General features: G+C 36.4%; 4 protein-coding genes across 11 annotated transcripts; 2 read left to right on the forward strand and 2 right to left on the reverse strand.

The window, feature by feature from the left end:
• Positions 1-308: 308 nt before the first annotated feature.
• On the forward strand, positions 309-19,845 carry LOC7467338 (uncharacterized). Of its 5 annotated transcripts, none has more exons than XR_008060112.1 (13): positions 309-436; positions 597-954; positions 1,786-1,948; positions 2,023-2,072; positions 2,433-2,525; positions 2,606-2,694; positions 3,304-3,382; positions 3,615-3,697; positions 4,026-4,104; positions 4,229-4,958; positions 5,090-5,729; positions 6,171-6,386; positions 19,463-19,845. XR_008060112.1 is itself a non-coding variant. In XM_002314006.4 (12 exons), exons 1-12 carry the CDS (start codon positions 405-407, stop codon positions 6,310-6,312), a joined length of 2,538 nt encoding a protein of 845 aa, XP_002314042.2. In that variant the 5' UTR covers positions 309-404; the 3' UTR covers positions 6,313-6,750. The 5 variants fall into 5 exon arrangements, 2 of the variants coding, with proteins under 2 accessions (XP_002314042.2, XP_024464624.2); XR_002983794.2 differs by lacking the exon at positions 19,463-19,845 and adding an exon at positions 5,849-5,963 and having other exon boundaries at positions 6,171-6,406; XR_002983795.2 differs by lacking the exon at positions 19,463-19,845 and adding an exon at positions 5,902-5,963 and having other exon boundaries at positions 6,171-6,406.
• LOC7482289 (protein TAB2 homolog, chloroplastic) lies at positions 7,140-10,148 on the reverse strand. Its single transcript, XM_002313275.4, has 5 exons — positions 9,639-10,148; positions 9,415-9,484; positions 8,827-8,998; positions 8,361-8,504; positions 7,140-7,501 (listed from the first exon to the last, which is right to left on the reverse strand). Exons 1-5 carry the CDS (start codon positions 10,121-10,123, stop codon positions 7,242-7,244), a joined length of 1,131 nt encoding a protein of 376 aa, XP_002313311.2. The 5' UTR covers positions 10,124-10,148; the 3' UTR covers positions 7,140-7,241.
• On the forward strand, positions 13,089-19,845 carry LOC7467337 (uncharacterized). Of its 4 annotated transcripts, none has more exons than XM_024608857.2 (12): positions 13,089-13,277; positions 13,438-13,792; positions 14,886-15,048; positions 15,122-15,171; positions 15,533-15,625; positions 15,706-15,794; positions 16,401-16,479; positions 16,709-16,791; positions 17,018-17,096; positions 17,223-17,949; positions 18,181-18,814; positions 19,247-19,845. In XM_024608857.2, exons 1-12 carry the CDS (start codon positions 13,246-13,248, stop codon positions 19,386-19,388), a joined length of 2,526 nt encoding a protein of 841 aa, XP_024464625.2. In that variant the 5' UTR covers positions 13,089-13,245; the 3' UTR covers positions 19,389-19,845. The 4 variants fall into 4 exon arrangements, with proteins under 4 accessions (XP_024464625.2, XP_024464626.2, XP_052311808.1 ...); XM_024608858.2 differs by having other exon boundaries at positions 13,438-13,774; XM_052455848.1 differs by having other exon boundaries at positions 13,090-13,277; positions 18,187-18,814.
• Positions 19,846-21,381: 1,536 nt separating this feature from the next.
• On the reverse strand, positions 21,382-24,409 carry LOC7482288 (protein TAB2 homolog, chloroplastic). The gene is made up of 5 exons (XM_002313274.4): positions 23,865-24,409; positions 23,655-23,724; positions 23,061-23,232; positions 22,635-22,778; positions 21,382-21,749 (listed from the first exon to the last, which is right to left on the reverse strand). The coding sequence occupies exons 1-5, from the start codon at positions 24,392-24,394 to the stop codon at positions 21,490-21,492; spliced, it is 1,176 nt and encodes a 391-aa protein (XP_002313310.3). The 5' UTR covers positions 24,395-24,409; the 3' UTR covers positions 21,382-21,489.
• Between the last annotated feature and the right edge of the window lie 714 nt (positions 24,410-25,123).

Below are 25,123 nucleotides of genomic sequence, written 5' to 3' on the forward strand. Positions count from 1 at the left end.
TGCATATTAAAAACAATTATGTTTACACTATTTAAAAAACAATATTAATAATTTAACTATTATAATTCTTTTTTATTATTCAGGATGTTGTAGTAACCACAAAAAAGATTCCCGTTATAAAAATATCATCATACATAGATTGATTGACAAAACCTCTTTATTTTCCCATCCTAATTTAATTTTTACTTTCAACAATAACCATAAATCTAATTAATTTTTACTTTCAATAATAATAATAAAAAAAAAACACTAAAACGAGTCCAAAATCTAATTCTTACTTTCAATAATAACCATAAAGAAAACCCCCGTCTCAAAATTCTAATTAATTAATAAAAAAAAGGAACAACCTCTAAACCCTCCCTTCTCTCTCTCTCTAAAAAAAAAAATACTCAAAACTCCTCAATATGGCCTTTCACGTAGCTTGCCCAATTACATGGTCAGTAGTGGTATTATCTTCACAACTAATAACACCGAACCCCCCTTCTGTCTTTACTTTTTCTTCTCTTTTATGTCTCTCTCGCGAGCGAGTTCTCTCTTTTTTTTACATGGTCGACTGATACGATATCTTGTTTGTTTTGGCTCTCTCTAATTTGCAGTCGCCGAATTTGTTTTTGCTCCCTAGGGTTTCCGCGAGATCTCCACTCTACGAAATCAAAGGCCGACTTCCTGTTCGATGTAGCGAGAATCGATGAGTTTTTGAAGGATCCTTTGGGAATTAGGGCTTCCAGGGAAGGAACTGTCCTGGTTTCCGCTCCTAAGGTTGTGCCTGTGCCGGCTCCGATTCCCCCGACGCATTCGCTAGAGGTCGTTTCGGCTAGAGATAGAGAAGGTGATGGTGGTGTGGTGGAGGATGCTTTTTCGACGCAGACTAAGCGCGTGGCTATTCAAAGGCAGGCTGCTGCTGCTAAGGCATCTGCCGAGTGTTATGCTAAGAAGGTCGAGTCTGGTGATACCGTAAGATTTATTTTTTTTCCTGGTTGTTGTGCATGAATTTGGTCTTTAATGTGAGGATGTTTCTGGTTAGTTAAGGTTTTGGATTTTTTATTTTCTTGGGAATGGTGTGAATTGTGATTGTGTAGGATAATCCCATGATTGGCCACTCGAATTTGTATTATTTAAATTTTGGTTTATTGGATACCTGTGTTGAATTTGGGATTCAGGGGTGTTCTGGATAGCTATTTTTTTGTATTTGAGCTGATTTTTGGCGTCTGCAGTTGCGAATTTGAACTTTTTTTTTTTTTGTGATTCGGATGATGAAATGATTATCTTCTCCCAAATGCTATCTATATAATTCAATTAATAGAATAGAAGTAGTTAATTTGACTGAAATGTTTAGTTTGGATTTTGAATTGTTCTTGAGGATTTGGAGTTGGGTTTTTGAGTTTGACCTAATCTTGGATTTGTTTAGACATTAAAAAGCATGGAAGTCTGAGACAGTTGAAACTCAAAACAATCACCAGCATCCGCTCATTTTCTGAACGCTGATTACTCGTAACTGTTTTTCATTCTAATATTTTTGTTATTGATTTGCGTTAGCTTATTTATAATCCTGAGGAGATTGAAAAGAAATTTATGAATTCTTATAGCTTATTTATTATATTTTTGTTATCGGGCAGCATGGTATTGGAACCCTTTTATTGCACTAAAACTTTCTCATCTAGATGCACTGGCATGTTTCCTTAGGCACAAATCCACAGCTGATGAGCTATGGAAATCGAGTAAAATGACTTTTGGCTGCTATTGTGATGACATTTGCTAAATACCACCACCATTTGTTTAATTCAGGTTGCCTCAGAAGATACTCCAGGAGAAGATACAGGTCCATTTTGTCAGATATGCTTTGTGGGTCAAACTGGAGGAAGTGAGAGAGCGAGGAAGATGCTCCCATGCAAAAGTTGTGGCAAGAAGTACCACAGGAGCTGTTTGAAAACTTGGGCTCGGCATAGAGGTAAAACTCATTGGGTTAAAAACTCTGAAGGCTGCTGTTTTTTTTGTTTATTCTCATAGGTTGATTGATGGCAGATTTATTTCACTGGAGTTCGTGGACCTGTCCATCTTGCCAAACTTGCGAGGTGCTCATTGATTTACACTGTTGATTAATTAATGAAGTTGCATCCTTACTCTTTTTAGGCAAGAAATGTAGGTAAATTCTAGGTTTCCAAAGAGGCCTTCCTACTTGGCCATGAATGTCATTTTATGCTTCTGTGCATCTGAATGTTGTATCTCTTGACAACTGTAAGGCCATGAAATGTTAAGAGTTAGAGTGAGTTCATTCTAGTGTTCTGTTTATTCTATTCCTTAAAGTCCTTCTCAAAACAGATGATTTATTTATGTTCTGCGTAGTTTCCTTGTGGTGGAAGCTTTCTGGACACATAGAACGTTTTTAATACCTTATCATTGCTCTTACACTTTATAACTTCTGCTGTCCGTAGGTATGCCGAAAGACTGGAGATCCAAATAAGTTTGTGTTTTGCAAAAGGTGTGATGGTGCTTACCACTGTTACTGCCAGCATCCTCCACACAAGGTGATGTGTTAATGGCTTGTTTTTGGGTGTCATATCTAGATTATAATGGCACTACTAACAGACATTCCTGCATGGTGCAGAATGTCAGCTCTGGACCATACTTGTGCCCCAAACATACAAGGTGTCACAGCTGTGGATCTTCTGTCCCAGGAAATGGACTAAGTGTGAGGTAATGGTTATCAACAGTTAGTTTTAGCGCATAAATATGTTTTTTTTTAACAATTGATGTTTAGTTAATCATTTTGTTTTCCGATCTTACTTGCAAAAATGTGAAAAATGCATATATTGTGCATGTATATAGATATTTATTGCTTTGTGACTCATGGAATACCTTGATATATAAATAATTTGTCATTTTTGGTATCAATCTCTCTTAAGCATGCCTTTCAGCTCCATACATGTTAATGAGAATGCTTACCCACTCCAATCCATTATGCTTGCAATTTGATACGTTGAGTGTGACACCTTATCTAAGTATGTGTGGCAATTTGGAAAGTGATTGTTATGTGCAGGTGCATCGATGATGAGATTGTTTGATTTATGCACTTTTGATAGATATCTCTGATTTATACTGCCTCACTGATCATTAGAATGCAAAGTAATTGAAGCCAAAGGAAATAATGGAGCATGATTTTGGTAGGTAGTGGGAGGAGTTGTTTATCGACATGCAATAGTTACATTTATAATTCTAGTGTGATTGTACTTTTCAACGGGGTTTAGTCTTCTTTATTTCTTACTATTAGCAGGTTCATTTATCATATGTTTTTAAAACACGCAGGTGGTTTCTGGGATACACATGCTGTGATGCTTGTGGAAGATTGTTTGTGAAGGGAAATTATTGCCCTGTTTGCTTGAAGGTATTGTCGACTTCATGCTATCTTTGGGTTGTCACAAACTTTTCATTAAAAAAAAAAAAAACAGTTCTATGTTAATTACCTACTGCTTGTAGACTGTATTGATCAATCATTATATTTAAATGCTTCATCATCGGTCCAAAAAAAATGTCCCAGATGATTTTGTTTAGTAACTTGGAATTTATACTTTACAATATGAATGAAATTGATTAGATGTCTTGGGTAAACCTTGTAGGTTTATAGAGATTCAGAATCAACTCCAATGGTTTGCTGTGATATATGCCAGCGATGGGTGCACTGTCATTGTGATGGCATCAGGTTTGTCTTTCCCATCTCAAAATACAGGGCTAATGGCAAATTAGGATGATAGATGTTCTCGGAATTATCAATAATCTTAACAGAAACTTGATCTTTACGAGCTATTTCCTTTCACAATTATGACAATTCCGGTATGATGAATCTGGATTGGATTCTGCTTCACAGTTGTTGCTTCTTTGGTAATGTTACGTGCCTTTTCTTGGATGTAAATCCTTGTTTGATGTCGATATTGGATATCTAATAGCGCTTTTCGTGAGCAGTTATTTATAGGAAGTAATTTACACCTTGGAGAAATGAGATAACTTATTCTGAAAGAAATGTTTTGCAGTGATGAAAAATATCTTCAGTTTCAAGTAGACGGAAACCTCCAGTACCAATGTGCCACATGTCGTGGAGAATGCTATCAGGTTTGTTAACTGTGGAAATCTCTTTTTGAAGTGTGTACACATGTGGCTAGTCTTGCTTGGATGTGGTGTGCTGGGATGGTTTGGTTAGAACTTCTTTTCTTACACCAGAAATGTATACTACCAGGTAAAGGATCTCAAAGATGCTATTCAAGAGCTGTGGAGGCGACGAGATAAGGCTGATCGAGGTTTAATTGCAAGCTTGAGAGCTGCTGCTGGGTTGCCAGCCCAAGAAGACATATTTTCTATCTCTCCTTATTCAGATGGTGATGGAAATGGTCCGGAGGCACTGAGGAATGATTTTAGGCATTCTATAAATCTCTCTCTCAAAGGAATAGGCGGCAAGTCACCAAAGAAGAGCAATGATCATGGAAAGAAACATTGGAATAAAAAATTTCCCAAGAAAAAAGGTTGTCATGCTGCTTCAATTAGTAAGTCAGAACCACATCAGCACGACATTCATTCTTCAGTACATGATATGGATGATTGCAAGATTTATGACTCGGAGTCTCAAGCAAAAGGAGGATCTGATAAAAGTTGTTCTCCTGTTGCTGGTATTGTGAATCACACTGAAGGCGTTTGCTCAATCAGTCAGCCAGGGGTTTTGAAACACAAGTTTGTTGATGAGGTGATGGTGAGCGATGGAGAAAGGACATCCAACGTTTTTAAAATCAAGAGTAATAAGCCTCATGATGTGGATAGTGGGGGTGATACTGAAAAACATGCCGGCAAATCTAAGTCTGTTAAGGCAAAGAGATTAGTAATAAATCTAGGTGCACGAAAAATAAATGTCAGTAGTCCTCCAAAATCTGATGTTCAAAGCTGCCAAAGTGAACTAGATTTGAAGGCTTCCAACAGTAAGTGATCCATGTGTCATTCAACTGCTCTTAGTGCAATTATTAATATGTTGTTACTGACCTTATTAAATTGAGGATGTTATCATTTTACCTACTAATTCACTGACATGATTGATTTTTGCAATTTGCAGGAGATACAGCTGATCACTCTGGGCAAACAAGAGGTTTGATTAAGTTTGCAAGGAGAGAGGGTAATTTGATTAAGTTTGGAAAAGTAAAAGCTGAAGCTTCAAACTTCAATCCCAAATCTGATGGAGGGAGTCATTCCGATGGATATGAAACTGTTCCCCTAGATCATGCCCGTGTTTCATCAGCTAAAAAGAGCCTTGAAGGAAGCAGGGCTGTGGTGAGGCCTGCAGGTGGTGAAGTCCCTACTTTAAGAAGTGACAAGTTATCTTTGGGAAAGCAATCAGAGGTCAGGCCTGATACACATACAGAAAGCAATGGTGATTCTGGTGACACTCCCATTTTTCATTCATTACCAAAGGAGTCAAAACTTTCTTTGAAGCTTAAGATTAAGAAACCTAATCTTGAAAATCAGAGCTCTCTGATTCATCTGCATGAAGAAGAAAAGAGTAACATAAGGGGCCAAAGGTCAAAAAGGAAGAGAGCATCAAGCTTAATGGAGAAAACGATGTATAATGAAGATGAAGGTATGCCGCCATCACATCTAGACAGTGAAATGACAGAAGCTAATCGGATATTGAAAAAATTGGGTAAAGATGCTATTGGAAAACGAGTTGAAGTTCATCAGCCATCTGACAATTCATGGTGAGTTTTTGTTTTTGTTTTTTTCTTTTTCTTTTGGGTGAGGGATAAAAAAGTATTTGCCAGTGAGTACATGCATCATATTTCGCAAGTAATCCACTCCATTTTGTCATGCATTTCAGCCTGTTTTAAAGTAAGAAGCGGCTTGTTCATGGCAACCTTTGTTGTATCACAGAAACAAAATGAAGCTGATGGCGGGGAGGATCAATTTTGAAACTGGTTTTGAAGTATTCCTAGGTGGCCCAACACTCCTTAAATTCCATAATTTATCTGAACCCCCATCCATGTGCAAGCTTCTATGTCATAAGCTTGCTTGTTTACTGCTTTATTGAGTTGATCATGAGCATTAGAACTTAGAGTCTTTCATGTCCTGCTACTCTTTTGAAATTTGGTTGAACTTTGGCTTGATATTTCTTTAAAGTGTCCGATGTCTTCTTGACCCAGGCACAAGGGAGTCGTCTCTGACATTGTTGAAGGCACATCAAAGTTATCTGTTACTCTAGATGATGGTATAGTGAAAACCTTGAAACTTGGGAAGCAAGCAGTTCGCATTGTTTCTCAAAAGCAAAAAAGGTCAAAAACATGAAAGCTGAACTTGTTTTCAAATATTGACAATTGCATCTGGACTCCAGATACTCGTCCCATTTTATAGTTGAAGAGGTAGTGTCCATTCCTAAGGACCACAGTGATTTCAGTTGCATTTTCTGGTTGCATATATGGCTGGTGATTTTTCATCGAAGCAGTGTTCGCTAGGGTGCTTTTAACATTTACGTGAAATTATTTTGTAAAAATAGTGATTATTTTGACGGAGGGCTATCCTTCCAACCCCCCTTCCCCCTCCCTTCATGTGCTCAAATGTAGCTTGCTTTCCCGGTGCTTGGAACTCTGTATCTAGCCAGGCTTGTAGATTAACTTGGCTGTGTTGTTAATCCATTACATGTGCGCCGGAAGTAGCATTGCCCTTGTTAACTGTAGTTGAGTTTACAAAGCTCCGGACCTTTTGTTATCTATTTTTTCTTTCAAATTTTAATCTGTCAAGGTTTCATTGCTTCCCATAATGAGAGGGAAGTGATAAATCCGTGCTAGTCTCTGTTCAATCTGATGCAGATATATGGGTGCACTATGCGTATTATGAAATCAAAGTCCCTGGTTTGCCAACCCCATTGTTCACTAAACTTGCAGGGAAAACTTTTTTGGGCACTGCTTAACTAAGACTCTTTATCAGAGAGCCACTTTTATCCTCACAGATTTTTCTGCACTAATTAAAAACTGGTAACATCAGAGGTATTGTGTTACCAAACCCTGCTATTCACTCATGGCGTTCCATCTCAATTTCCTCTCCTCTCCATTACATCTACCTTTTCCGTTGGTAAGAGTGCAGCACTTAACTTTGTACACACATGAATATGCAACTGGAACAAAAAATCGGGACTATCTATTGCTTTCATATTCTGCAGATCGTAGCCCAACAACATTAACAGTACTGTAAAGGGTTTATGAGAAAACAATGAGTAATCATACAGGTGGAGGCGGCAAGTCTAGTAAAAGCCAAAATCCAACACAGTCATCTGAATCCAAGTCGTTTTGGATGGCAAGAAAATGTAAACCTCCACATGCCTTCTTTGCAGCTTCCCAGGCTTCAGCTTCAGCTGTTGTTACAGGAGTTTTCTTATAGGTAGCATAAACATAACGGGTTGCAATTCCAACTGATAGAATCAAGCAAGCACGAGAAGTGTCAGCTTCGATCGCGACCACTTCCAGCCCGTTCATCCACGCTGCAATAGCAAACGAAAAGATTCGAATAGGTGGCTCAGTCTTACGAGCGTCACAAAGTTCTAGAAGGCATACTTACAATTAGATGCACTAAAAGACCACAAGATAGTAAGACAGGACTTCATGGAGATGGAAGTGGGGAAGTCTGTTAAAAAATAAACAGTGTTCATGGCAATCACATTTTTTCCCAAGGAATAATAAGTGCTCGTAACAATCATCACAGGAATCAGATTCTTGTATATTTTGATATACATTGGGATTCACCAAAAATTATGGAAGCATCTGCTGTCGATACAGCAATTTCAGTTCCAACTCTTTAAGTGCATAATCAAGTAGAGATACTATTTCCCAAAACTCAGAAACAAGAAAAAACACACCATGCTTCTTTCCTATATAAGAACGATGGTGCAGAGCAATGTGATTATCACTTAAGATGTCATCAGCAGGGATATCACGAATGCGATTAGGGCCCAGTGAAAGCTAACTGTATCAATGACATCATGCCCTGAAGGTCGTTTTATCCGATGAACATTTTAAAAGATTAAGATATGCAGCAGCTTTATGATCTTGGTGAAGTGAGTTTTGCACGATTGTCCACAAAGCCAATGTCCATGCATCTGAATAGTGCATGAATTTCAGAACTTTCTAGTCCATGTTCCCTTTTCTGTGATTTTTTAAAATTTAACCCAGTATCTTGTACGAGGATCAAGTTTCCCACGCCACGACAGAATTAGAATGCACATGGTATTAATAGGACATAACCAGACGAATCATTTCAATATACGGTCTTTGACTATACCAATATTTACATGAAATAACATTTCCGAGGCTACAGAAGATGAAATTAGAGGGAGAGTAGACCTGCTAATGGTTCAGCACGTGAAGATGCAACAGCAAGTCCAGGTATCATTGTCTTGTCATCAATCTCAATTCCCAATAAATCCAAATCCAGACTTGCACCAAAAAAAAAACTTGTCTCTAATGATGCAATTTCCTCTCGGACAGCTGAAAGCAGGAAAATACATCAGCAAAGAACAGAGCAGGCTTTCAAACAAATCAAAACATACAGTATTTCTAAGCTGGCAGTATGTTATTAGCTTCAGAAAGCATGGCTCTTATAGCCTATGCCACTTTTAAAATTTGAACTTTCGGTAAAAGTTGTGACCCGATAGACAGTGTGACCCGATAGACAGTCTGCAACACTAAATTAAAATAACCTTTACAAATGTCATTCATATGCAAGGCAGATTTATCTTATGTGTCGGATGGAGGCCAAAATATAGCATTCTCAGTGTTATATTTGACAACAACAGTTAGTTACTTCTACCTGAGTAAGGTAATTGGACGAATGCCCATTTCTCCCCAAAAAGATTGTCTGGAAGTTCCATTGGGAAAGGGTTATCTAATGCCAGAAGTGGTTTAGCTCCCTTTTGGAAACCAGGATGACGCGTATATACAGTCTCATAGCGCTCCTCGAGCCATAGAAGTAGTGATATACACTGTAAAACATATCAATTATCAAAGGTGTGACTGTAGAACATAGAAGTTCTAATCCAAAACTCAAATCATACTTCAAACTAAAATGTGGAAGAAGCTAGAGAATCCTCAATGCACTCCATGACACAAGTGCATGAAAGTAGTGTGGCATGTTTGTGGTTTTGAGTTATCTTAAGAACCCCCTAAATTTCCTTTCTCATCAATCAGCAACCGAAAAAACTGCGATATTTTCTCTTGTCTAACTTGGTAATATGCCCAATATGCTTTTCGGAAGGCAGCTAAAATAAAAGGTTTAAAGCATAAATAAACCTATTAAAACATCTAAATTTAACCTTCAATGGTTATGACCATTTCGACATTTGATTGAAACCACCTCATTAATCATACTCGTAACACAGGAACGGAAAACAATACCTACCCGTTTACTTGGAATAGGCTTTATACCTATCTCTTTACATGCTTTGGTTATAATTGTCTGCATCTGAGACCTGTAAACCAAAAAACAATCTTATCATCAATCACGTACCACCTTTAGTAAAGACAATCACCTATGCAGCTGTGTCACTGTGTGTATTTGCGCTAGTAAATATATAACAGAAACAGATATATATAATGTACAAATTAATTACCGTAAAAGATCACCTGAAGAACCTGATTCTTTCAGGCAGGGGGACACCAAGATCCTCGCTAATGGATACAATAGCATCCTTCAAAGTGATACTATTGATAACATTGTTCGGGAAGTATTTTGTGAATTGAAGTGACAAAGAATCATCACAAACAACAAGCTCCCATACTTTCTTGCCTCTGACATCAAGTATAGGCCTGGAACAAAAATCCAACTCCCACTCCACAATGCTATCTGGATCAGTTTCCGGGTCAAGATAGACCATTTCTGTAGTTGGATCATCTTCTTCGTAGTCCTTCTTTTCAGTCTCCACTTCTTCTTCTTGTGTTGAAACTGAGAGTTTGGTTATGATGTTTGATTGGAAATGGAGTGGTATTACGTGGTTTTTTGAGGGTTTTAGAGACAAAGGGAAAGGTATCTCTGAGGGTTTTGAGAAAGAAGTGATTTTGGAGATGGGTTTGTGAGGAATTCTGGTTGGATTGAAGCTAAGAGTAGCCATGGTAGCTCTGTGACGAAAGAGTCGATAAGCATGGTGGTTCGGCAGTTATACATCTACCACTCGTCCGTTGGTTGTCATGGGCCGGGCTGGGATAAGATTGCTGATCCACGATAGTACTTGGAGGTCCATGCCCAACCTTCGACGAGTCGGTTTTTTAACTCGAGGAATCATAATTCATAAGATTAAGACTAGTATGATGATTAAAAATATTTATTTTCCTTTTCAATTTTGATTGATTAAATCTATTTAATAATTTTTCATGATTTGAAAAGTGAATTTTAAAATTATTGATACAATATCCATGATAGTAATTATAAGTCCATGCCCCATAGTTGAGGGGGAGGGCGGATTCCGAGAGATATAAAAATTATTTTTTTAAAATGAACAATTATAATTTCAAGAGATTAATTTAACACTTAAATATATTTATTTTCTTTTTTAATTTTAATTGATGTGAAAGTAAATCAATTTTGTTATTTGAAATGTATATTGTTAATATTTTCTGACAACAAATTTAGTCTCATTTGATTGACTTGGCCGGACCGATCTACCTTCAATCTTCCGTCGACTTCCCCTTACCCCTTGCAAATCTTCTTCATCATTATTAATAGCACTCTGATGAAATCAAAATATAACTCTCACTACTTTAACAGAGATGATAACAATCACGTTTTTTTTTTATATTTTAAAGTATTTTTTTTATTTTTTTACTTCAAATTTTTTTTTATGTTCGAAGATAATTTTAATATATCAATATCAAAAATAATTTTTTAAAATAAAAAATTAATTTAATATATTAAAAAATATAATTTAAAAATCAATAATTATTACACTCTTAAAAACACCAGCCACTTATGTATCCATTACACAAGTCTTTGGTTTAATTTCATTTAGTATCTTTATTGTTTAATGTCAAGAATGTCCATCAATATCAAGATCAAGGACAATTATAATAAATTTTTTAAGGATCAAATTGAAAGATATTAAAGTTTAATGACCAAGTTAAAACAAATTTTAAATTTGAGTGACCTAAAAGAAGAAATTTATCAAGTCAACACTAGTCATGGATTGTGAAAAGTGAAATAACATTTCCTCTAGTTTCTTTGTTAAAAATAATGTTAATGCTAATTAATTAATAATGGATAAGTAAACATTGATTCATAGAATTCTACCAAGCAATTCTAAGGTGGATCGAGGGAAAAAAAAGAGAGGTCTATCAATAGAACCCACGCTACTTGCCTCAAATAACACTTTCGTGCCCTATAAAGCACAGAGGTCTCTCTACGGCGAAGAATGGCGCGGGAGCCACTTTTACAGTTTCGGCGGCCGGTATCTTCCTCTAATGTAAACCTTAATCTCTCTGTTACTTTCTCATATGTTCACTTGTGCAAATCTATTTGGGTGTGAGTCAGTGTATTTATTTCAACGTTTTGTTTCTTTCCTGTTTGATTAAATGCCTGTTAGAGAGTACTTTCTCTTCTTTCATCCCCAATTTCCTAGCACCCAGAACAGTTCATTCTTATGCATTCACCATAGCACTAAGCCCCAACAGGAATTTAATAGTCTAATGGCACGAATCCCAAGCTCGAGATGTCTCAGAGTTCTTTCAAGTCACGTCTTTGCAATCTAACCCGGAATTTGAATAGAAAAGAAAAGGAAAAAATATATCATCTAGGCTTGAATGGAGTCGATAATTCAAGAAGGTGATTAGTTTGATATTTCCATAGGGAGATTTGTAGTAGAGCATGTCAGCTTGGTTGCTGGGTATAATATAATATATACGGTGATGTAGTTTCTATTTAATATGGATATAGGTACCTAAGAGGAGCAAGCTGTCTCTGAATAAAGAGAGAAAGAGATGGTGAAGTTTTCTGGGTACTCTTTGATTTCTTCATTTGCTCGTTTTCATTGTATTATTCACAAAAAGCAACGCAGATTTGCCAGCATTAGATTTATTTTCCAACAATTCAACCAAGTCAAGAAGAACCCTTTCTGTTTGTGCTACTAAACATCAATTACATAATATAAACACTAACACCAAGATGGGTGCTGAGCGATTTTGTCCTCCTTTGTTTAGATGCGTATCCGCTTGTTTCAGTCTCTCTTGTTCGTTTGTTTAATTAAGTTGATAGAATGAAGTTTTCTTTTTAATTGCTTTCGAGTCAGTGAATCATAAACAAGAAAGAATTATTTTTTATTAATTAAAACAAGAAAGAATACCTGTCAATAATAATAATAACAACAACAACAACAGCATGATTTATTTTGTTACACAATCATTAAATCTGCTGTCAATAATAAGAACAACAACAACAGCATGATTTATTTTGTTACACAATCATTAAATCTGTTTTGATTGCATGAGTTCTCTCCAACTTGACAATTTTACATCAAAACCTTATTTTGTATTGCGTTTGTTTTTGTGTTTAAAATTGTTTATTGAAAATTTTTGATTTTATTTTTATTTTTATATATATAATTTTAGATTGTTTTGATATAATAATGTGAAAAATATTTTTTTTTAAAATAATATTATTTTAATATATTTACAAACAAAAAAAATATTTTTATATTTACAACTATCCTGGCATATTAGACTTAACAACTATTTAAAAATTAATGATTTAGTAAACAATGATTTTTTTCTTTTTATAAGTATTAGAAATTTGATTTTTTTTTTAAAGTGAAAATTTGTTTAGTGATACGAGTGACCGGTCAAAATTTAAATATTAATTATTTTTTTAATTTTCTTATTAAAATAATACCGTTTAAATTATTTTTCCCCCGGTTTTAAAACTATACATAGCAGTTAATGACCGGTAATTAACCACAAAAGGATCCCACTTTTAAAAATGCCAGTGACAATTTCATTGATCGCGAGTATAATCCTGACCGTACACAATCGACGCGCTACTATAAAACGAAATTGAAAACTTACACGCACCCGTAACCTATCCACCAAGTACAGAAACGGAAGATCATTCCATCGACAAAACCATCTCTATTTCCCCCAAAAAAAAAAGTCCCCAAAATCTAATTTTCACCTTCAACAATTAATTAATAAATAAATAAAGGAACCACCTCTAAATCCTCTCTCCAAAAAATAATCAAAACTCCTCAATATGGCCTTTCACGTAGCTTGCCCAATTACATGGTCAGTAGTGGTATTATCTTCACTACTAATAACACCAAACCCCCCTTCTGTCTTTACTATTTCTTCTCTTTTATGTCTCTCTCGCGAGGGAGTTCTCTCTCTTTTTTACATGGTCGACTGATACGATATCTTGTTTGTTTTGGCTCTCTCTAATTTGCAGTCGCCGAATTTGTTTTTGCTCCCTAGGGTTTCCGCGAGATCTCCACTCTACGAAACCAAAGGCCGACTTCCTGTTCGATGTAGCGAGAATCGATGAGTTTTTGAAGGATCCTTTGGGAATTAGGGCTTCCAGGGAAGGAACTGTCCTGGTTTCCGTTCCTAAGGTTGTGCCTGTGCCGGCTCAGATTCCCCCGACGCATTCGCTAGAGGTCGTTTCGGCGAGAGATAGAGAAGGTGATGGTGGTGTGGGGGAGGAGGCTTTTTCAACGCAGACTAAGCGCGTGGCTATTCAAAGGCAGGCTGCTGCTGCTAAGGCATCTGCGGAGTATTATGCTAAGGTCGAGTCTGGTGATACCGTAAGATTTTTGTTTCCTGGTTGCTGTGAATGAATGTGGTCTTTAATGTGAGGATGTTTTTGGTTTGTTAAGGTTTTGAACTTTTTATTTTCTTGGGAATGGTGTGAATTGTGATTGTGTAGGATAATCCAATGATTGGCCACTCGAATTTGTATTAGTTAAATTTTGGTTTATTGGATACCTGTGTTGAATTTGGGATTCAGGGGCGTTCTGGATAGCTAGTTTATTGAATTTGAGCTGATTTTTGGTGTCTGCAGTTGCGACTTTGATTTTTTTTTTTTTGTGATTTGGAGGTAAATGATGAAATGATTATCTTCTCCCAAATGCTATCTATATAATTCAATTAATAGAATAGAAGTAGTTAATTTGACTGAAATGTTTAGTTTGGATTTTGAATTGTTCTTGAGGATTTGGAGGTGGGTTTTTGAGTTTGACCTAATCTTGGATTTGTTTAGACATTAAAAAGCATGGAAGTCAGAACAGTTGAAACTCAAAACAATCACCAGCATTCGCTCATTTTCTGAAAGCAGAATATCTGTAACTGTTTTTTGTTCTAATAGTTTTGTTATTCATTTGAGCTAGCTTATTTATAATCCTGAGGGAGATTGAAAAGAAATTATGAACTCTTATAGCTTATTCATTATTTGTTTGTGGATTTGGATGTGGGTTTTTGAATTTGACCTAATCTTGGATTTGTTTAGACATTAAAAAGTACGGAAGCCAGAGGCAGTTGAAACTCAAAACAATTACCAGCATTGGCTCATTTTCTGAATACTGATTACTCGTAACTGTTTTTTCATTCTCATATTTTTGTTACTCATTTGAGATAGCTTATTTATAATCCCGATGGAGATTGAAGAAGAAATTTATGAACTGTTATAGCGTATTCATTATTTGTTTGTTATCGGGCAGCATGGTATTGGAACCCTTTTATTGCACAAAAACTTTCTCATCTAGATGCACTGGCATGTTTCCTTAGGCACAAATCCATAGTTGATGAGCTATGGAAATCAAGTAAAATGACTTTTGGCTGCTATAGTGATGACATATGCTATATCATTTGCTAAATACCATCACCATTTGTTTAATTCAGGTTGCCTCAAAAGATACTCCTGGAGAAGATGCGGGTCCATTATGTCAGATATGCTTTGTGGGTGAAACAGGGGGGAGTGAGAGAGCGAGGAAGATGCTCCCATGCAAAAGTTGTGGCAAGAAGTACCACAGGAGCTGTTTGAAAACTTGGGCTCGGCATAGAGGTAAAACTCATTGGGTTAAAAACACTGAAGGCTGCTGTTTTTTTGTTTATTCTCATAGGTTGATTGATGGCAGATTTATTTCACTGGAGTTCGTGGACCTGTCCATCTTGCCAAACTTGCGAGGTACTCATTGATATACATTGTTGATTAATTAATGAAGTTGCATACTTACTTTTTTTGAGGCAAGAAATGTAGGTAAATTCTAGATTTCCAAAGTGGCCTTCCTACCTGGCCATGAATGTCATTTTATGCTTCTGTGCATCTGAATGTAGTATCTCTTGACAACTGTAAGGCCATGAAATGTTAAGAGTTAGAGTGAGTTCATTCTATTGTTCTGTGTATTCTATTCCTTAAAGTCCTTCTCAAAACAGATGATTTATTTATGTTCTGCGTAGTTTCCTTGTGGTGGAAGCTTTCTGGACACATAGAACGTTTTTAATACCTTATCATTGCTCTTACACTTTATAACTTCTGCTGTCCGTAGGTATGCCGAAAGACTGGAGATCCAAATAAGTTTGTGTTTTGCAAAAGGTGTGATGGTGCTTACCACTGTTACTGCCAGCATCCTCCACACAAGGTGATATGTTAATTGCTTGTTTTTGGGTGTCATATCTAGATTATAATGGCACTACTAACAGACATTCCTGCATAGTGCAGAATGTCAGCTCTGGACCATACTTGTGCCCCAAACATACAAGGTGTCACAGCTGTGGATCTTCTGTCCCAGGAAATGGACTAAGTGTGAGGTACTGTTATCAACAGTTAGCCTTTCCACATAAATATGGTCTTTTTTTGAACAATTGATGCTCAGTTATTCTTTTTAATTCTGTGGTTACTTGCAAAAATGTGAAAAATGCATATCTTGTGCCAGTATATAGATATTTATTGCTTTGTGACTTATGGAATACCTATATATATAAATAATGTCATTTTTGGTATCAGTATCTCTTAAGCATGCCTTTCAGCACCGTACCTTTTAATGAGAACGCTAACCCACTTTTCAATCCATTATGTTTGCAATTTTATATGGTGTGTGACACCTTATCTGAGTATATATGACAATTTGGAAAGCGATTGTTATGTGCAGGGGAATCGATTATGAATTTGATGATCTATGCCCTTTTCGATAGATATATCTAATTTAGACTACCCAGATGATCTTTAGAATGCAAAGTAATTGAAGCCAAAGAAAATAATGGAACATGTTTTGGTAGTTAGTGGGAGGAGTTGTTTATCGACATGCAATAGTTACATTTATAATTCTAGTGTGATTGTACTTTTCAACAGGGTTTAGTCTTCTTTATTTCTTACTATTAGCAGGTTCATTTATCATATGTTTTTAAAACACGCAGGTGGTTTCTGGGATACACGTGCTGTGATGCTTGTGGAAGATTATTTGTGAAGGGAAATTATTGCCCTGTTTGCTTGAAGGTATTGTCGACTTCATGCTATCTTTGGGTTGTTACAAACTTTTCATTAAAAAAAAAAACTGTTCTATGTTAATTACCTACTGCTTGTAGACTGTATTGATCAATCATTATATTTAAATGCTTCATCATCGGTCCAAAAAAAATGTCCCAGATGATTTTGTTTAGTAACTTGAAATTTATACTTTACAATATGAATGAAATCGATTAGATGTCTTGGCTCAACCTTATAGGTTTATAGAGATTCAGAATCAACTCCAATGGTTTGCTGTGATATATGCCAGCGATGGGTGCACTGTCATTGTGATGGCATAAGGTTTGTCTTTCCCCTCTCAAAATACACAGTGCTAATGACATGTTAGGTATATTCTGCTGCACAGTTTTTACTTCTTTGGAATTTTTAAGTGACTTTTCTTGGATGTAAATCCTTGTTTAATGTTCTTATTGAATATCTAATAAAGCTTTTCCGGAGCAGTTATTTATAGGAAGTAGTTTACACCTTTGAGAAATCAGATAGCTTATTCTGAAGAAATGTTTTGCAGTGATGAAAAATATCTTCAGTTTCAAGTAGACGGAAACCTCCAGTACCAATGTGCTACATGTCGTGGAGAATGCTATCAGGTTTGTTAATTGTGGAAAGCTCTCTCTCTGAAGCGTGTACACATGTGGCTAGTCTTGCTTAGATGTGGTGTGCTGGGATGGTTTGGTTTGAACTTCTTTTCTTACTTCAGAAATGTATACTGCCAGGTAAAGGATCTTGAAGATGCTATTCAAGAGCTGTGGAGGCGACGAGATAAGGCTGATCGAGGTTTAATTGCAAGCTTGAGAGCCGCTGCTGGGTTGCCAGCCCAAGAAGACATATTTTCTATCTCTCCTTATTCAGATGGTGATGGAAATGGTCCGGAGGCACTAAGGAATGATTTTGGGCATTCTATAAAACCCTCTCTCAAAGGGATAGTCAGCAAGTCACCAAAGAAGAGCAAGGATCATGGAAAGAAACTTTGGAATAAAAAATATTCCAATAAAAAAGATTCTTATGCTGCTTCAATTAGTAAGACTGTACCACTTCAGCAGGACATTCATTCTTGTGTACATGATTTGGATGATTACAAGAATGATGACACAGAGTCTCAAGCAAAAGGAGGATTGGGTAGATGTTCTTCTCCTGTTCCTGGAATTGTGAATCACACTGAAGGGACTTGCTCTATCTATCAGCCAGGTGGTTTGAAACACAAGTATGTTAACGAGGTGATGGTGAGCGATGGAGAAAGGACATCCAAAGTTGTTAAAATCAAGAGTAATAAGCCTCGTGATTTGGATAGTGGGTATGATACTGAAAAACATGCTGGCAAGTCGAAGTCTGTTAAGGCAAAGAAATTAGTAATAAATTTAGGGGCACGCAAAATAAACATCACTAGTCCAAAATCTGATGCTCAAAGCTGCCAAGGCGAACAAGATTGGAAGGCTTCCAATGGTAATGATCCATGTGTCATAAAACTGCTCTTAGTGCAATTATTAATATGTTCTTATTGACAAAGCCCTTTGTTTCATTATTACCATATTTTGGTCATTGCTAATTTTTTTATTGCAGTGATTTCTCTTCATCCTTTTGCTGATAAATTTTTTGGTGATCATATAAAAATGCTGATGTTATCATCTTACCTACCAATTCACTGACATGATTAATTTCTGCAATTTGCACAAGATGCAGTTGATCACACGGGGAAAACAAAAGGCTTGATTAAGTTTGCAAGGAGAGAAGGGAATTTGATTAAGTTTGGAAAAGTAAAAGCTGAAGCTTCAAACTTCAGTCCCAAATCTGATGGAGGGAGTCATGCTGATGGATATGAAACCGTTCCCCTAGATTATGCTCGTGTTTCATCAGCTAAAAAGAGCCTTGAAGGAAGCAGGGCGGCAGTGGGACCTGCAGGTGAAGTCACTAAATTAAGAAGTGACAAATTATCTGTGGGAAAGCAATCAGAGGTCAGGGCTGATACGCATACAGAAAGCAATGATGAATCTGGTGACACTCCTATATTGCAATCATTACAAAAGGATTCAAAATTTTCTTTGAAGCTAAAGATTAAGAAACCTAATTTTGAAAATCAGAGTTCTCTGATTCCTCTTCGTGAAGAAGAAAAGAGTAACATAAGGGGCCAAAGGTCAAAAAGGAAGAGATCTTTGAACTTCATGGAGAAAACGATGTATAATGAAGATGAAGGTATGTCACAATCACATCTAGACAGTGAAATGATGGAGGCTAATTGGATATTGAAAAAATTGGGTTATGATGCTATTGGAAAGAGAGTTGAAGTTCATCAGCCATCTGACAATTCATGGTGAGTTTTCGTTTTCCTTTTGGGTGAGGGATAAAAAGGTATGGGCCAGTTAGTACACCCATCATATTTCCTGATTGATATACTCCCTTTTGTCATCCATCTCAGCCTGCTTTAAAACAAGAAGTGACTTGTTCACGGAAACATTTGTCATATCACGGAAACAAAAAATGAGGAGGCTGGTGGTGGGTAGGGTCAATTTGTAAATTGGTTTTGGAGGGATTCCTCAGTGGTCTAACACATGCAATTCCATCATTTATCTAAACCCCATCCATGCGCATGCTTCTATGTTATAAGCTACTTGTTTGCTGCTGCTTTATTGAGTTGATCATGAGCATTAGAACTTGGAAACCTTCATGTTCTGCTACTCTTTTGAAATTTGGTTGAATATTGGCTTGATGTTTCTTTAATATGTCTGATGTCTTCTATACCCAGGCACAAGGGAGTTGTCTCTGACATTGTTGAAGACACATCAATGTTATCTATTACTCTAGATGATGATAGAGTAAAGACCTTGGAACTTGGGAAGCAAGCAGTTCGCTTTGTTTCTCAAAAGCAAAAGAGGTCAAAAACATGAAAGCTGAACTTATTATCAAATATTGACAATTGCATCTGGACTCCAGATACTCGTCCCATTTTATAGTTGAAGAGGTAGTGCCCATTCCTAAGGGCCACAGAGAAATCAGTTGCGTATATGGCCTGGTGATCTTTCATCGGAGCATTGTTTGCTATGGTGCTTTTAGCATTTATGTGAAATTCTTTTGTACAACTAGTGATTATTTTGACGGAGGGCTATCCCTCCAGCCCCCCATACCCCTCTCTTCATGTGCTCAAATGTAGCTTGCTTCCCAGTGTTTGGAACCCTGTATCTAGCTAGGCTTCTAGAATAACTTTGCTGGTTGATAATCAGTACATGTGCGTAGGAAGTTGCGTTGCCCTTGTTAATTGTAGTTTAGTTTACAAAGCTCCGGAACCTCTGCTTCTTCTTTTTTTTCAAATTTAATTTAATATATGGGTGCATGTGTATTATGAAATCAAGTCCCTGGTTTTCCAAGCTTCCTGTCGTTAACAGATGCACTGCGAACTGTAAATTTGCTCACAGCTGGATCGAGAATCAGAGCTGGATGTATTGGATGATTTTACAAAGAAAATATGTACTTTTTACTAAAACAGAGAAATGACCTGGAAATTTTAAGCTGGATGATAATCTTTTTTCTGAATCGCATTCAAAATGGTTGCAAATGTCATTACCCGGTACTTTTATGGTAGAAATTAGCGGTTAAAATACCACTATTTTGGCAACAAGTGGGAGAATGTTTCTCCAGGAAATCCCCGATAGTGCTCGACTCTGATAAACTAGCAAGGAAAGCTTTTTGGGCAACTTTTGCCCTAGGCGTCGCTGCTTACCTGAACAGAGAACCACTTTTATTCCTTTCAGATTTTTCTACACATGAAAACTGTTAACGCCGGAGGTATTTTGTTACCAAAGCTTGTTCACCCTGTAAGTTATGAGGGAATAGGCAGTGAAATTTTTCAACCTCTCAATAATGATCCATATGGTTCTAAATCAATCAAAATCTATTTAATGGCATGAAAATCCTATATTCTTAAGATAATCACACACACACACACACAAAAAAAATATTCTCCAAGAAGCTTTTGTTATAGCAAACCTACAAGTAAATTATTTAATTGTTTGACCTCTAGCAGTGTTCCACGCATGCATGAATACTGATTTTCCTGGTTTCTCCTTTACTTCTTTTTGAGTTTCAATTAGATTGAAACATGTGTTTTAAGTTAATTCAAATTTCTTCCAAGATGGTAGGTTTAACCCTACTTGAGCTAGGCTTATGTGAAGGCCCACTATGTTGGGCTTGTACTTCCAACTCCATGTGGGCTTTTATGGTGATGATCAAGGCTATCATATGGGGTCACAAGCCCATAGGAATATCAAAGCCTCACGCCTAGCATGCACTAGGATATCTCAAATTCGATCTATACTTGAGTTTTTGCAAGAGTTCTAGTGCAAGTGGTACTCTTGAAGCAAATCCTAATCACATTAGGAATTCTAGTTTCATGGATAAAATTAAACTCTTGTAGAATTCTAGTCTCGTTAGGACTCTTATAGGAAGTACTTAATCATTCGTATTATATAGACATTCAATTATATTTTTATACATGTGACCCTCTAAGCCCTAAATCACATTTGTAATAAGACAACCTATGTTCATGTCCAGCTTTAACAAAGCTATGCTATGATTAAGGATATTTAATGGTAGTATCCATATTGTATAAGATAAGTCTCACATTATACAGCATGCATGTATCGCTATATAGATTTTTATTAAATAAGTAAATATATAATGTAATTAAAACAACTTGAAAAGATAAAAGAATGCTTTATTAATTTTATTATATAACTATACTGTGTTTACACCGATAAGCTCCTAGGTTATAACGCTCACAATCGGGACGTTCCATCTCAATTTCCTCTCTTACCTTCTTCATTTAATGTACCTTTTCCATTGGTAAGAATGAAGCACTTATCTTTATCCATACTCACATGAATATTTAACTGGAACAAAAAATCGGGACTTTCTATTGCTTTCATATTCTGCAGATCGTAGCCCAACAACATTAACAGTACTGTAAAGGGTTTATGAGAAAACAATGAGTAATCATACAGGTGGAGGCGGCAAGTCTAGTAAAAGCCAAAATCCGACACAGTCATCTGAATCCAAGTCGTTTTGGATGGCAAGAAAATGTAAACCTCCACATGCCTTCTTTGCAGCTTCCCAGGCTTCAGCTTCAGCTGTTGTTACAGGAGTTTTCTTATAGGTAGCATAAACATAACGGGTTGCAATTCCAACTGATAGAATCAAGCAAGCACGAGAAGTGTCAGCTTCGATCGCGACCACTTCCAGCCCGTTCATCCACGCTGCAATAGCAAACGAAAAGATTCGAATAGGTGGCTCAGTCTTACGAGCGTCACAAAGTTCTAGAAGGCATACTTACAATTAGATGCACTAAAAGACCACAAGATAGTAAGACAGGGACTTCATGGAGATGGAAGTGGGGAAGTCTGTTAAAAAATAAACAGTGTTCATGGCAATCACATTTTTTTCCCAAGGAATAATAAGTGCTCGTAACAATCATCACAGGAATCAGATTCTTGTATATTTTGATCTACATTGGGATTCACCAAAAATTATGGAAGCATCTGCTGTCGATACAGCAATTTCAGTTCCAATTCTTTAAGTGCATAATCAAGTAGAGATGTTATTTCCCAAAACTCAGAAACAAGAAAAAGCACATCATGCTTCTTTCCTATAGAAGAACGATGGTGCTGAGCAATGTGATTATCACTTAAGATGTCATCAGCAGGGATATCACAAATGCGATTAGGGCCCAGAGAAAGCTAACTGTATCAATGACATCATGCCCTGCAGATTGTTTTATCCGATGAACATTTTAAAAGATTGAGATGTGAAGCAGAACAAGTGAACAACATGCAGCTGCTTTATGATCTTGGTGAAGTGAGTTTTGCACAATTGTCCACGAAGCCAATGTCCATGCAGCTGAATAGTGCATGAACTTGAGAACTTTCTAGTCCATTTTCCCTTTTTCTGTGATTTGTTAAAATTTAACCCGGTATCTTGTACGAGGATCAAATTTCCCACGCCACAACAGAATTAGAATGCACATGGTATTCAGAGGACATAACCAGACGAATCATTTCAATATATGGTCTTTGACTATAGCAACATTTACATGAAATAACATTTCCGAGGCTAAAGTAGATGAAATTAGAGGGAGAGTAGACCTGCTAATGGTTCAGCACGTGAAGATGCAACAGCAAGTCCAGGTATCATTGTCTTGTCATCAATCTCAATTCCCAATAAATCCAAATCCAGACTTGCACCAAAAAAAAATCTTGTCTCTAATGATGCAATTTCCTCTCGGACAGCTGAAAGCAGGAAAATATATCAGCATAGAACAGAGCAGGTTTTCAAACAAATCAAAACATATAGTATATCTAAGTTGGCAGTATGTTATTAGCTTCAGAAAGCTTGGCCCTTGTAGCCCATGCCACTTTTTAAAATTTTAACTTGCGGTAAAAGTTGTGATCCGATAGACAGTCTACAATACCAAATTAAAATAACATGTACAAATGTCATTCATATGCAAGGCATATTTATCTTATGTGTTCTCAATGTTATATTTGACAACAACATGTAGTTACTTGTACCTGAGAAAGGTAATTGGACGAAGGCCCATTTCTCCCCAAAAAGGTTGTCTGGAAGTTCCATTGGGAAAGGGTTATCTAATGCCAGAAGTGGTTTAGCTCCCTTTTGGAAACCAGGATGACGCGTATATACAGTCTCATAGCGCTCCTCGAGCCATAGAAGTAGTGATATGCACTGTAAAACATATCAATTATCAAAGGTGTGACTGTAGAACATAGAAGTTCTAATCCAAAACTCGAATCGTACTTCAAACTTAAATAAGCAAGAAGCTAGAGAATCCTCAATGCACTCCATGACAAAGTACATGAAACTAGTGTGGCATGTCTGTGATTTTGAGGTATCTTAAGAACCCCCTAAATTTCCTTTCTCACTGACTAGCAACCGAAAAAATTGCGATATTTTCTCGTGTCTAACTTGGTAATGTACCAATCATGCTTTTCGGAAAGCAACTAAAATACAAGGTTTAAAGCATAGATAAACTTATTAATACTCTTAACATCTAAACTTAACCTTCAATGGTTATGACCATTTCCACATTTGATCGAAACCACATCATTAATCATACTCGTAAAACATGAACGGAAAACAGTACCTACCCGTTTACTTGGAATAGGCTTTATACCTATCTCTTTACATGCTTTGGTTATAATTGTCAGCATCTGTGACCTATAAACCAAGAAACAATGTTATCATCGGGCACATACCATCTTTAGTAAAGACAATCACTTATGCAGCTGTGTGTGTCTGCGCTAGTAAATATATAACAGAAACAGGTAAATAATGTACAAACTACCGTAAAAGATCACCTGAAGAACCTGATTCTTTCAGGCAGGGGGACACCAAGATCCACACTAATGGATACAATAGCATCCTTCAAAGTGATACTATTGATAACATTGTTAGGGAAGTATTTTGTGAATTGAAGTGACAAAGAATCATCACAAACAACAAGCTCCCATACTTTCTTGCCTCTGACATCAAGTATAGGTCTAGAACAAAAATCCAACTCCCACTCCACAATGCTATCTGGGTCAGTTTCCTGGTCAAGATAGACCGTTTCTGCGGTTGGGTCATCCTCTTCGAGGTCCTCTTTTTCAGTCTCCACTTCTTCTTCTTGTGTTGAAACTGAGAGTTTGGTTATGATGTTTGATTGGAGATGGAGTGGTTTTACGTGGTGTTTTGAGGGTTTTAGAGAGAAAGGGAAAAGCAACTCTGAGGGTTTTGAAAAAGAAGCGGTTTTGGATATGGGTTTGTGAGGAATTCTGGTTGGATTGAAGCTAAGAGTAGCCATGGAAGCTCTGTGACGGAAGAGTTGATAAGCATGGTAGTTCGGCATTTATATATCCACCACTCATGTCCGTTGGTTGTCATGGGCTGGGCTTGGATAAGATTGGTGATCCACGATGGTTCTTGTAGCCATGCCCCATGGTTGACGAATCGGCTGCTGCGATCATAATTTTAAAAGGTTACCTTAAAAATGTTTGTTTTTTTATAGATTAAATTTATCTAATAATTTCTCCTCGTATGTAAAGTGGATCTTAAAAAAATTTAAAGAGAAATATAGTCTCAGTTAATATTTGAGTTCATCCGATAATGTCTTTATCATAAAATATAAACAATCATAAATGTCAAGTCAATATGATTTTCAATCGAAATAATGGCTCATTGATTATGATGATTTTTCTTTTATTCTGGATTTAAGGTTTATTTGAAAGTGTGATTACAGTAACTTTTTAAAGTAATTTTTATATCAAAATACATCAAAATTATATATTTTTTTTAAAATTATTTTTGAAATCATCAGATCAAAACGATAATTTTTAATAAAAAAATTGAATTTTTTAAAAATACATGTTGGCTTGTGTTTTCAAACGCTCTCTAAATTAGATGATCTGTCCATGGATTAAAACTAGATATTTTCTTTACATTTTTCAAACTAAAATTAAGTAAGATGTTGGAAATTAAGCAATGTTTTTTATTGCATAAATTATGAATTATTTAGGCATTTTTAACTAAATCTCTTATCGATACTTTACCCCCCCTGGTATTATAGTTATAATTACAT

The sequence above is a fragment of the Populus trichocarpa genome, chromosome 9, assembly GCF_000002775.5.
Source record: "Populus trichocarpa isolate Nisqually-1 chromosome 9, P.trichocarpa_v4.1, whole genome shotgun sequence".
Taxonomy (NCBI): Eukaryota; Viridiplantae; Streptophyta; class Magnoliopsida; order Malpighiales; family Salicaceae; genus Populus; species Populus trichocarpa.

Coding starts and splice junctions, on each gene's coding strand:
- LOC7467338 (XM_002314006.4), top strand. CDS start 405: ATGGCCTTTCACGTAGCTTGCCCAATTACATG. Junction 2,695..3,303: donor GGAAATGGACTAAGTGTGAG/GTAATGGTTATC, acceptor TAAAACACGCAG/GTGGTTTCTGGGATACACAT. Junction 4,959..5,089: donor AGATTTGAAGGCTTCCAACA/GTAAGTGATCCA, acceptor TGCAATTTGCAG/GAGATACAGCTGATCACTCT.
- LOC7482289 (XM_002313275.4), bottom strand. CDS start 10,123: ATGGCTACTCTTAGCTTCAATCCAACCAGAATTCCTCACAAACCCATC. Junction 9,485..9,638: donor GAAAGAATCAGGTTCTTCAG/GTGATCTTTTAC, acceptor TTTGGTTTACAG/GTCTCAGATGCAGACAATTA. Junction 8,505..8,826: donor CGTCCAATTACCTTACTCAG/GTAGAAGTAACT, acceptor TCCTGCTTTCAG/CTGTCCGAGAGGAAATTGCA.
- LOC7467337 (XM_024608857.2), top strand. CDS start 13,246: ATGGCCTTTCACGTAGCTTGCCCAATTACATG. Junction 13,278..13,437: donor GTAGCTTGCCCAATTACATG/GTCAGTAGTGGT, acceptor TCTAATTTGCAG/TCGCCGAATTTGTTTTTGCT. Junction 15,049..15,121: donor AACTTGGGCTCGGCATAGAG/GTAAAACTCATT, acceptor GATTGATGGCAG/ATTTATTTCACTGGAGTTCG.
- LOC7482288 (XM_002313274.4), bottom strand. CDS start 24,394: ATGCCGAACTACCATGCTTATCAACTCTTCCGTCACAGAGCTTCCATG. Junction 23,725..23,864: donor GAAAGAATCAGGTTCTTCAG/GTGATCTTTTAC, acceptor CTTGGTTTATAG/GTCACAGATGCTGACAATTA. Junction 23,233..23,654: donor AGCCTATTCCAAGTAAACGG/GTAGGTACTGTT, acceptor TATGTTTTACAG/TGCATATCACTACTTCTATG.